Source organism: Emydura macquarii, unplaced genomic scaffold (assembly GCF_026122565.2).
Source record: "Emydura macquarii macquarii isolate MOO-44397 ecotype Brisbane River unplaced genomic scaffold, CSIRO-AGI_Emac_v2 contig_3530, whole genome shotgun sequence".
In the NCBI taxonomy this organism is placed as follows: domain Eukaryota; kingdom Metazoa; phylum Chordata; order Testudines; family Chelidae; genus Emydura; species Emydura macquarii.
The window spans coordinates 1,286,242-1,299,207 of NW_027133667.1; the positions used below are offsets into that span (position 1 = coordinate 1,286,242).

General features: G+C 39.6%; 1 protein-coding gene and 1 long non-coding RNA gene across 3 annotated transcripts in view; one reads left to right on the forward strand and one right to left on the reverse strand.

Annotated features, from left to right (window-relative positions):
- The window catches only part of STAB2 (stabilin 2), a 128,585-nt gene that overhangs the window by 74,940 nt on the left and 40,679 nt on the right, over positions 1-12,966 (reverse strand). The window contains exons 16-22 of the mRNA XM_067536088.1: positions 12,734-12,787; positions 11,666-11,746; positions 9,822-9,974; positions 5,897-5,959; positions 4,174-4,257; positions 1,748-1,834; positions 1,063-1,174 (exon numbers count right to left, since the gene is read on the reverse strand). Coding sequence (XP_067392189.1) covers positions 1,063-1,174; positions 1,748-1,834; positions 4,174-4,257; positions 5,897-5,959; positions 9,822-9,974; positions 11,666-11,746; positions 12,734-12,787 — 634 coding nt within the window. The remainder of the gene's footprint in view (positions 1-1,062; positions 1,175-1,747; positions 1,835-4,173; positions 4,258-5,896; positions 5,960-9,821; positions 9,975-11,665; positions 11,747-12,733; positions 12,788-12,966) is intronic.
- Positions 1-12,966, forward strand: part of LOC137145381 (uncharacterized) — a 93,165-nt gene that overhangs the window by 19,333 nt on the left and 60,866 nt on the right. The gene's annotated exons all lie outside the window — the stretch shown is intronic.

The window sequence follows — 12,966 nt, forward strand, 5'->3', positions numbered from 1 at the left end:
GTCACAAAAAGCTCTCAATATTCTATTTTTTTAAAGTATCTGTGCTTCAGCCTCTGACCTTACATCATCTTATGGAAGGCCTAGTGTCCTCTTAGGCATGTCTATATGGGGATAAAAAACCCACAGCTGGCCCAGGTCAGCTGACTCAGGCTTGCAGGCCTCAGGCTGTGGGGCTAAAAATTGCTGTGTGGACACTCAGACTAGGGCTGGAACCCTGGGCTCTGGGATCCTGTGAGAGTGGAGTATTCAGAGCTTAAACTGCAGCCCTAGGCTGAACATCTACACAGCAAGTTTTAGCCCCACGGCCCAAGTCTGAGCTGACATGGGACAGCCATATGTTTTTTATCCCTGTGTGGACATAGTCTAAGCCTTAGGGGAAAGTGCTTTTTGCATACAATAGACTGTAGCCAAAAAGCCATGGATAATTATGTAATTTATAGATACAGGATGAATGTCTGTATATTTCATTTTATTTAGTCTATTGTCTCTCATTTTACAGCACATGTGACAATATTGAAACCTACAGTGGAAAAACCATATTGCCATATGACATTTTTCTTTTTTACTCTGAACCCTACATTAAGATACACAGTAGTTATCTAATAACAATGATGTGTAAAGTTGATCTGAATCTGATTCCTATATCATTTAAAATATCCTTCGATTGTGCGTTTTTTTCCTTCAGGACAGTGACTGTGTCTTCATACGTATTTAGACACTGCTATTACATTTGTGGACAATCCCAGAATGGAAATAAATGTTAAGGCGGAGGATTTTGTCTGTTTACCTGTTTAGGTAATCATGCAAAGGAAGGCAGACATGAAAAAGAGCAATTAATGTAAGGCAATCTGAGTCCAAGTTAAAGCCCAATGTAGTCAATGGAAACCTTTCCACTGATTTCAATGGGCTTTGTTGGAAACCATATGAAATTAGCCTAGCCCCAAAGGCCTTCTACAGAGAGTATACCACTATCAGTTAGCTCTTATTGTAATACAAACAACCTCTTGTCTTCTAAAATGTTATCCATAGAGTGTCAGTGGAGGAGGGTGCAGCTGTGCTTACTTTTGTCACACTGAGGGCCATATTTATCAGGGTCTGAACAGAACTGACAATGGGATCCTTGAAATCCAGCAGTACAAATACAGGTTCCATTTCCTTTCATTCCATCCATACACTGCAACATAGAAGATATAGGATTAATATATGAATGTTAAAATAGTCCTTTTTTTGTACTCCCTGAGGGAAAGGTTGTATAACTGACTTGGGCCTGTCTATACTATGATTGTAACAGTGCTCTCTTTAAATGTAAGAAGAAACTCAACCAAATAATAAATATTTCTTCTTGTGAAAACTTTCCTACAGCTTGTTTCTTCCCTGAGCCCATATGCCCTTAATTCCATCCTCCTTCTCAATTTTAAAGCTAAAATTATTACTTTTTGGGGAGGTTATTTTTGCCTCAGACAACCCTGGGTACCAGAGTGGGTCACTTAAAATCCCAACCATGCCCAATACAGTGCCTTAAAACCACAGAATTGGATGTTTTAGATGTCTGGAGGGTTCCACCATCTTTCCCCCCCATGTCAGAGTCTGACGCCCATATTGCCAACATAGATAAGCAGAGTGTGCACCTCTGGCAATATTTACATGTTTGTTATGTGCTAAGGGATCAAGGGGCTCTGGAGACTCCTCAACCCAGCCTGTCCCCACCTCCACAGAAGTGCAATATGCTGTTGGTTGCTCCATTTACCTGTCCATTTTCTGAGCAGGGTTTGGAAAAGCCTCCTGGACACTGATTGCAGTCTGGACCATAGAAGCCTTTGCAACACTTCGGTTCCTGTGAAGTAAAGCATGTACTGCTGCATGGCATTGTGACACACTGTCTCAAAGCAACACCCCAGAACTCCATTATTCACCATCATATAATTGATATGTTTTGTACAAAGTATGCCTTGTGAGGGATCATTTTAAAAATCTTGATCCACTAAACATTAATATCCTGATAAATTGTGTGTGCTATTGTTCTATGTGAAGTTATGAAGTATTGCTTTATATCTTACTAAACTACCTTGTGAAGTGGGAAACACTTACAGCAAGCCTTTCAGGTCTAACAATGGGATAGCCAGACAATGGTAATGGCTAACCAACACCCATCAAGGAGAGAATCCACTAACTCAAAAACTGTTTACAAGGAAGACTTCACAGAGGAAGCCCATAGACAATGGAGACTGCTTGACCCGTGGGGGCGAACCTCTATCGTTATAGCATAAGATCTTTCCAGCAAGCTAGAGAAGCTATAAAAGAGGAGAAGTGACTTCATCTCTTGGCTTCTCTCTCCCCACAACTCAACACCTAGAAGAAACATCTAAAGGACAAAGTCTTTTGAACTGGAGAGGAGGTCCTGGGCTGGAGAAGCATTCCAGTCTGTGTACTGAAGCTCTGTGACCTGTTTGTACTATCAGGGTGAGACTTCACTTGATTTAAATCCTGAATTGTTTATAGAAGTTAGACTACGAATTTTACTTTTATTTCTTAAAGTAACCAATTCTGATCTTTCATGCCAACTACTTATAATCACTTAAAATATATCTTTCTGTAGTTAATAAATCTGTTTTATAATTTTACCTAAAGCAGTGTGTTTTGGCTGAAGTGTTTGGGAAATCTCAGCTCAATTACAAAGGCTGGTGTGTATCCTCTTTACATTGAGGGAGGGGCAAACTGGCTAATGAACTTACTCCGGTCAGGCTTCTGACCAGAGCAAGACTAACAGTTCTGGCACATAGTGCTGAAAAACTGGGGGGAGTTGGCTGGTGCCTCTCTATTGTTGGTTTGTGAGTTGATAGGGAAAGCCTTCATGTAATTCAGTTGGATGTGTCCCTGACTGTGAATGTCTGTGGAAGTGCAATGCCTGCTAGAGGTTTGCAGCTTGACACAGCATCACAGGGTGAGAGGGAGCCCAGAAGGCTCAGTGGTTCCACAGTTTCCAGGTTGCACCCTAGGGGATCCCATCACATGCATGGAAAGTAACCCTTTAGTTCCTCCATCTGAAAGCTTGAGGGACAGACCAAATCATTCAGGGCTAGACTGAACTAGTTTAGCAGAGCCCTGCACTGTGGTTGACCCGGTGTGACATTGTCCCAGTGTCAGTCTCTAAAGTTTCTTAGTGTGTGACAGAATGCACAAGCAGCCATGCTGCTCTGAGCTTTATGGCCATGTGGAGAAGGAGTTATGACCCAGACAACTGTCTGATGCTCTGGGGTGCTGTGCACTCAAAAGGACAGTGCCTGCACTCCTGTGATCAGGGACTGCAATTCTGCTCAGCCCATAGGTGGGCCGTTCACTGAGGGGTAGACTCCTTACTTCCTCTTCATCTGCTTCTCCCACAGATGTGCATCCACATCTGGTCTAACCTAGCCCTAAATAATTATTTCCTGTGTCCATTTTTTTATTCAAGAATTGGGCTGCTCTGCTGATTCACAAATATAAGAGCATGGAAACTGGGTTGGAGTGAGAGCTTATATGCATGGCTAATTCATAGGGAAGCATGGGTCCAGACTGAAGGCCTCTCTTGGTTTAGAGATTTGCAGATTTTTTGCACCTAATATGTATCATAACACCCAGAAAGTACAGGAAAGAGGAATGCAGAAAATTACTGATACTTGATTGTGATTGACCATTTTTGTAAGGATTAGACCTACCAAAGAAGGCAAAATGGAGTGAAATCCTTGCAAGCATTTAGCTGTTTATTGCCAGTGAGCAGCATGTGAAGTCTTGGAAGAATATATACAACTAGTGTTGCTAATTGTCAAACTGTGCGGTCCTTCATAGATGCAGCCATATGAAACAATGAAAAGTGTTTGGGAGGTGTTGAAATTACAAAGAAAGAGAACCCGAGTTGTTATAACATAGGAAAGTTCGAAATAAAAATGTGTGGCAGCTACAAAACGCCAGCAGAAGAGCGGAGGTAAACATACAGAATGGAGAGGAGCTATTTCAAGTAGTAAAAGGATAGTATCAGCGGTGGAGCTAAGTGTATCTGGTTGGTACTTTTTGCTCAAAGAACTATGATAGGATATGTACACTGGAGACCTCTAGATGCTGCACACGTCCAAAATTAGCAAAGACCAACAGCAGCATTTGGGCTGATTTCTGTATGAACCTTGTACAATTCCTTACCTTTATTGTTACATTGCAGTACCTAGCACAACCCGTTTTGGGATAGGACAGGGCTTCATAAACACATCTACGTCTTGAAAAAGCCTAGAACAGAAATAAAACATAAACATATTTCCAGGTAGATATTCAATACTGCAACACAACCAAAATGTTAGGGAACAATTTAATTGGTGAACAGGCTGTGTATTTTTTTTCTATTGATATTTTGAGTTTCACATATCTTCCTTATTTTTTAATCTGTGGTCGGATCTTTACCATATTGTACATACAGGTAAATTCTGATATATGGAGAACAAAAATCTCTTGACAGTAATATGTGAGTTTTGTATATGGAAAAATACACTGCCAGAAATGATTAGCGCTTTTAAAGACAAAACAGATGAAAGCTTTCTATTGGTTCCAAAGCATGTGTACATTTATTATTACTATTGATAATAGTAATAATCATGTTTATTATGGCAATGTTTAAGAGCCAGCCAAGAGAGGGATCTCATTGTGCTAGGCACTGTACAAATACACAATAACAAAAGATCCCTGTCCTGAAGAATTTACAGTGTAAATTGACAAGACAGACATAAGGTGGGGGAAGGGGTAGAACACAGACTGAACAGTATGATGACAGAAGATGTCATGTTAGTTCTCTGATTTTTTGGGGAGGGGTGGGTTTACTTTGGAGGGGATCAGCTAAATGGGAAGGGAAAGGAGGTAAGAGGGACAGGGCTGGGGAGAAGAGGGCAAGACAGGCAGGTGTGGAGTGAAGGGGCAGGTGTGGTGAAGACACTAAGAAAGGAAGTAGGTTGGAGCAAACAGCCAATCAGCACAGGGCAGAGAACATCCAATCGAAACGAGAAAGTTCTGTGTGTCCAGAGGTCCTCGCATTGGCTCCTTCTGCCCCTACCATCTGGAGTCTCTGATAAGAGGGGAGGAGCTACCTTGGTCCTAGTGCCCCCGTGTGTGCATGCGTGCGTGTGTATGTGCATGCTTGTGTGGGTCTGCTCTGCATAGTTCTGGGTCCAGGAGATTGCTGGGCCTTATTTTACCCCCTTCATCATAGGGCTGTAGTTCTTGCTTTGGGTACTTGGCAAGTACTTGGGTACTTCTACTACTGGATGGAATCTCGGTTCCTTGGTGCATCCTTCCCACCCAACCCCTCAGGTCATGTTATGACAAGGGCAAGTGAAGGGTAGGGGGCATCACAGGCTAGGAAATGTGTGCGACTGCAAGTATTGCACATGGCATTAACTCTCTGGAAAGAAGCAACACATTACTTTTGTGGGTGAGGGGAATGTTTTAGCAAGTCTGGGTCTAGCGTAGTCTGAATCCTCCCTTATTTTTCACATACAGATTCTCAAAGCAAAGTATATAGCAACTGTCCTCCTTTACGCCTTTCCTCCTCTAAAAGAGGAAACAAAATCACCACACTCCTAAACAGAATGCTATCCCAAGCAGAGCTTCCTATGCTCAAGATAGAAGAGTTGGAGACTTCATGAAATCTATTTGGGTCATTGCTATACCAATTTAATTAACTTGGGAGTTGCCCAAGTACTGCAGTGATGGGTACTAGTACAAAACTCTGAGACAACTAACTCCCATAAAATGCTGAGTAGAAGAACTCAGTTAATGTTTGTACTGGGGAAATCAAATGCAGAAAATTGATTACAGATACAAGTTTAAACAATACCGTAGTCTGTTTGGCAATATTTGTATAGGAAAGGTCACTTACTATGGGCTTTGAGTTTCCTGGACAAGTGCTCCTGTAGAAAACTGAACATTTTACACAGGTACCCTGAATGGAGACAGTACAATAGTCACAATTTAGGAAAGCTATAGCGAAGTCTGATAAACTTAATTAAGTTATGTCATGAATCACAGAACTAAGTAACAGCACCAGAACTATGAATTCTGCTTTATCAAATCTCTAATGAACGTAATTTTTTATCTTTTCATGCTTCCATCTGCCTTCTTTCCCTGTCTTCTGGCCCTTTTTCCATTCCTTTCTTTCCTGACCACTTTGTCATGGAGAACTGGCACCTCTCTAAACTGGAGTGGAGAGTGACTGTTTCAGCAATTCACACACACATAATGGGGCAGATTCTCAAAAGGTGTGAATCTGCATAACTCATTGAAGCCAATACTGACTTAATCCATTTGAGGATCTGGCCTAATTGTATATTTCAATATTTATGAGATATTTCATGTAACTCACAGGAAGACAACCTTAGTGAACTAACTTGAGATCTATCTCATGTATATCCATCGGAAAAGAAAAACAAATATTCTCTCTGCATCCATAGCATAAATCTTATATATTGTGCCATAATGCAACTATGATCATCACCCTTTTCTTATCACCTTTTAGCTCACTGTCACAAATGATCAGTTTAGCACTGTGTGACATGACAGAGACTAACAGCTACAGTAATGAGAAAAGTAAGATTCAACTGGCTGGTTTAAAGATGAGTCATACAAACGCAACATGTAATAATGACAGGAACTGTGTGAATAACTGAGTTTTTGGTTTGTTGGTTGAACCCCAAAATAATAATTATAATTATTAATAAAAACATTTGGGGATGACCTAAAACAATTTTTAAAATTTTTTTTTTGGTGAACTAGAAATATATTGTTATTGAGGATTTCTTACCTTTTTAAAATTAAGTAGAATTCAAAGCAAAAGGTCACTTCAAATTGAGACATTTGAAACTTTTTTGGAAAATGTAGAAATGTTTCTATCTTTTCAGAATTATTATTTTTTAACCAAAACCATTTGGCAAATTTTTTACACAAATTTGCTAAATGTTTCAGTTGACACTGAATCTGCATTTTTTGTTGAAAAAGTTTTGTCTGAAAATTTTCACCCAGCTTTAATAATGATGATATAGTGAGGACATGGAGTTTGTCAACGCTTGAAAAGGGTTCCCTGGTTCTCTCTTGGGTTAGACTACTTGTGACTGATGATGTCAACACCAATCTCAGAAAGAAATTAGAATAATTTCTGAGTGATTGTCCAAGATGTTTCTTGTGTTCCATAATGTTTAAGAGCCTGATCTGCAGTAATTATGTGCACATACTTCTCATGGGACACAGTGGGAATTTTATTTGTAAAAGAACTGAGAATCAAGCCTTTAAATGTTCCATGTTTTGGATTTCCACATCTCCAATGTTATGTGTATTGTATAAGAACAGAAGATTTACAAAGGTATCTAGGCACCTAAAGATGCAGCTAAGTGTCTAATGTGATTTTTTTCAAAAGCTCCTAAGTGATTTAGGCACCTTATCTGCTTTGGAGCTTTTGAAAATCGCACTAACCCCTTACTTTTGTACATCTGGCCCATAGTTATTTAGAACATACAGTTCTTTCTAATGGTACCAATATTTCTGCTGTTCAATGTCACACAAGTCACCTATTTGCTCACTTTCCCAGATAGTGCTTTGTCTTTGTTACAAGCCCAGACTTAGCTAACATGTCCTCACTTGCTGCTGACAGTGCAGTTAATTTGCACAACCTACACACTTCCTGAAATTCATATAAAAACATTTCAATAGCTCGTTTTGGCTCTTACGATACTAAAGTATGCCAGTTAGTGACTGGAACAACACTGGAAGGTCACTATGGGTTATTAGAATATTTTGAAGCTGGGAATATTTACCAACCGTGAATCCTGATATAGTTCTAGAGTGGGGAATTTTATTTTTTTTTAAATGCAGATTCGGGTTGACCAAAACATTTAATGAATTCACATCAAATTTGCCAAATTGTTTCAATCAGGAAAACAAACAAACGCATTTTGAAAAAGTGTAATAATTTCAGTTAGACTTTTTTTTAATGAAGTGTTTTGATTTTTTAATTCAAAATGACTTTTCATTTTGAATTTTACCTGATTTTATTTTAGAAAAAAGTTAAAAAACTTCATTTTGGGGGTAAACAAAACATTTTGTTTGACCCAAAACAACTTAATTTTTTTCCCTCCTGTTTGGCCTCTGAACTGAAACATTTGCTCAGCTCTAATAATGTTAACCATTATCAGGATGTTAGGGATGCACATGTTTTGTTGATGTCTGTAGTTTTGAGTTCTTATAAATATAATAATAAATCTACATAATAGTGCTTTTTATCCATATATTTCAAAGCACCTTACAAAGCATTATTATTCTTGTTTCTCAGATAGGGAAGCTGAGGTACAGAGAGGTGAAGTTGCACAAGTCATAGTAGACATGAGTACAAAATCTAGGTATTCTGATACCCAGTCCAGTATGCAAATATCAGATGTAACAAAAGGTCAGTAGCTTTATTTTGGATTACTTTTTTTTCTGTGTACAAAACAAAACATTGATTTCCATCTTTAAATTACCTATCATTGTTACAACTTGTGTGTTAATCAATGCGGGAAATAAATCCTACTCAGGTGAAAAGGTTTCTTTTAAGGAATTTGAAATGCTAATGTGTTTTAGCTGTTGCTCAATTTCCATGCCAGGAACTGTTGTGTGGTGGTACGCTTGGTTTATGATTATATCGCACACATGACACTTAGTTGTTATTGCTATGGTTAATGGCTCTTTAGCATCACCTTTTGCTTTATTTCATTATAAATGGATGCTGTCCAGTTCAGCTGAGGTTTTGCTTCAGAGTTGTGTTTTTGGATTGTTGTAAGTGAAGATTATAATTGTTTTGTCATATTGTATCACTGTGCCAGAAATTTCTTTGGCCCAGATATATACTGGAGTGTGATCTAACAATAGATGATCAGAACAACACCCTATAGCAGACAAAAAGATTTGCCTGACAGTCATTCTTCTCCTTACCAGACTATCTGACTGCTTCCATATGTACAAGTCCTATAATGTGCTATCCAGACTGAGGCTATGTATACACTGCCGACAGCACTGCTGGCAGTGTCGGATCGATTTTGCGGGTTCGATTGAGCGGCAGTAAAGACTCACTCAATCGAACACGGAAGTTGACTCTGTAAATCCACCTTGGCAAGTAGCGTAGTGCTGCGTCGACGGGACGGCATTTCCTGTCAGCACAGCACAGTGGGGACGTCACAGTAAGTAGATGTTAGGAAGTCGACGGGAGATACGCAAGTTACTGTACGTAGCTTGTGTATCTCCCGTCGACTGCCGCCAAAATCCGCGACCAGTGTGGACCAGGCCACTGTATGCTGTGGGGAATGCAGTTATTTGAAATATACGATAGTTTTGTGTTTCCTAATCTGAGGAAATAAGGTGCAAAATGGAGCATGGACATATTTTGTATTTACTTAACTATATTTTCTGCACACTTCATGAAAAGAAAAGTGTTGCTCTTAAATAGTTACCATGGGAATGAAAAGTGGCTACATACTGGTATAAACACAAGTGAAACTTTGGGAGGGAGATGGTTTGACTGGAAAGATAGCTGGTTTTAAAAGGTCACTATAGAAACTGGATGAGAACTCGAGGTGGGATGCAATGTGCTCATGGGAGATTCTAGCTGGCAGTTGACCTGTTTACATGTTGTACTATCTGCAGGGCTGTGTATCATACCCAAAATGTTACCATACTTTCTGGTGCTTTCTCTGATGTTGCAGTAAAGAGGAGATTAAAGTACCATGCATGGAGTACTTAATGGCTACTGTCTTAAATCTTGTTGTACTGACTTTCCTTACCATTTTAATTTCACTTCTTCCCCCATCACACCTGTGTGGTAGAATAGGAACAATTGAGGGAGGAATAAGAACACCTGCAAGAGTATATATTCGACCATTTTTGGCAACAATATCTATTTCTTCTGTTTCTTCACCATTCACCAGGATTTGTCCCTGCAGAATGAAACAATTTGAAATCATTTTTGAAAACTACCACACCTCATAATGTTCTAATTTCATTATTTTTAGCCATAAAATGGTTTAGCTTCCTGGTTTAGTTAATTGGCGAATCTTATTTTTCACACCCTCAAAGGTAAAAAGTGTACATGCATTACACCTTTGACCTGATATCAGCTCCACAAACATAATAGCAGCATCTGAGCCTAATTAATGAATCCTCTCAGCTCTCCTGTGAAGTAGGTAACTAAGGGCCTGATCAATGTCCTCTGGAGTCAGTGGGAGTCTTCCAATTGACTTCAGTGGGCATTGAATTGGGTCCAGAGTATCATCGCAATTTTATGGATGGGGGGAGAATGAGAGAGAGGTTGTGATCTGCCTATGGTCAGACTGAATTAGTGGAAGAACCCGGGCTAGAATTCAGGAATACGATCCATGCCCCTTGACATTTGGACAGACCTCTGTGCTATTCTGCTTCGGTAAATTATTTATACAGATCTAATTTTAATCCATAACACAAAATTTTGACTAATACATATGAACAATGCAAGGAAGTTCCATATATCAATTAGCTTGACTTATTAAAAGTACTATAGTATTGTTTTGAAAACATATTGCACACCAAAAGCATTTTCAACAGACTAATGTATAGCTCACTGATTAAAGGACTGTATCTTAAACTAAGAGCACATGAGCCATCGCTATTTTTTAGAAGTATGCTAGAGATTAGAAATTTACAAAAATATGACTTATTGTTTCCACTTAAGTAAAGATCTCAGGATTTGGCTTACGTTTTCACTCAGTCCTTACTCATGTAAACTCCAGTTGAAATTAATGGGAATCTTCTTGATGAAATATTGAGTGAAAACTAAGGGTATGTCTAGGCTAAGGAAAATGGTACGGTTTTAAAACAGGTTAGCGTACATGTTTTTAAACAGAACTTGGCACCTAGTGAGGCCAGGTTTAAACACCTTCAAAAACGTGTTGGCTGGGTTAATCATGACCAACTAAAACATTTTTAAAGGTGTTAAACCAGTCTACACTTGGTGATGAAAGGTATTTAAAAACACGTTATTTAAAATGTTAGTGAACACATTTTAAGAACACCCCCCGCTATCCTCGACTAGACAAGGCTGAAGAAGGAGCTTAGGATTTGGCTCAGTCTTAAAAAATAAAATTGTAGACCTTCTTGACAAACCTGTCCAAACAATAATTTATATTTTCTAAGTGTCCTTCGTAGTGTTGAGCCCTGAAGGACTCTAGGAGTGGCATGCTGTGCATTTTCCTCACTCCAATGGGAAGTTCCTCTGTAGTGGTGAACAGAGACAGGATCAAAGTTTTGTTGCCATATCTATATTGTGGAAAAAATCCACACCGCTGATTGACATAGCTATGCCAGCAAAACCCCCCACATAGACTCAGCTATAGTGGGACAAGAGTCCTTTAGCCAGTTTCTTTTGGGGAAGTGATTTAACTATACCATCAAAAGAACTCCATTTGCTCGTAAAAGCTGTGTCTTCACTAGGAGGCTTTACTGGTATAGCTACACTGGAATAGTTGGATTGGCAAAGCCTTTCTAGTGTAGACGAGCCTGAGACTCAACAACTATCCCTTGCACCTAAAGTAACTGGATGAGTGGATCAGAGAGAAAAGTTCATCAGGAAAAAGCTGACTCCTCTTTGACTTACAGTGCTGGTTGTATTAAAATAGATGAACTGTCTAGCCATGGTCTTGACGTGCTCTATGGAGATGAGGCTGGCGACCTCCAACTGCAAGGAGTAAAAGTGATTAAAATAAACAAAAGGATGTGTGGCATATTGTCATCCACTCTTATCAAAAACAGATCATTAACAAAACGAGAAGAAATTACGAAAGTGTACCATGAAGAAGGGGAGAGGTGAAATCCAGCTGGGGGCTGCCCTGATTCAGACCAGTATGGGGAGACCCCCATCTCAGACACTATATGTATGGCCTTTACTGAGCTTACTAAGACTCCTTCTTTCCCCAGCCTGGAGCAAGGGCAGCGGCACCTTCCTACAGGTGTGATGTCATGGGGTTCTATGTTCTTCCGTTTTAACTCTGGTAGAAAAAGTGAAGAACCAGGGAACTTGTTTAGATATTGATAAACCCGCTCCTTCCCATTTAAACCAGGCAGGTGTAAATCTTAATAGCATCAGTTCAGAGTCACATGTGCTTATTTTAGTGACAAAAATACGTTTTTCCTTCTTTTTATTCTCGTTAGCCAAACGAGCCAACACAGCCAAATTATGGACCATCTCATATATCAGAAGTTTAACAAGTTCCACTTGCGAGGCCTGATCCTTTCTTATTTTGGACTAAAACTTAATGACAAAAAAGGTGTATTTACACCAAAATGCCTATTTTGATTTAAAACCCTAGTGTAGACAAGGCAAAAGTAGTTTTTACCTTGATGTAGCTAGTTGATGTCAATACTACACCCCCTATCTTGGGTTGATGCTGATTAGCTACATCAGATAAAATCTACAGTACCGTGTCTCCATTAGGATTTTACATTGAGTTGGAAGTTTCTACGTAAAAAACCCGCCTGTTTTGTAGTGAAGACAGTCTTACCCCGTGTGCTACCCTTTTGGATAACACTGAGTGGAAATGGTGTTTAGAAAAACATTTGCTTTTAGCGACGCGGAATGTTTGAAATCATGGCCAGCGTGCTGCTTTCCTAGAGACAGCCGGGACAGCCGTGGGCTAGGACAGGACAGCCAAGCAGAGTCACTGACCTGAGCATAAGAAATGATGTGGTATCGAATGAGCTCCAGACGCTTCCATGAGCCCTGCACAAATGAACAAAGGGCTTTTGTCAACCAAATGCAGATAGCACACGACTGATCTGCTGTAAGACCGCACCGACAAAATAAGGATATATTTGTGACTTACCTGAGCATTGAAAATATCTGTGCTATTATTGATGCTGCCCTGAAATCCAGACAGTGCTCTCCTCATTGTATCTAGT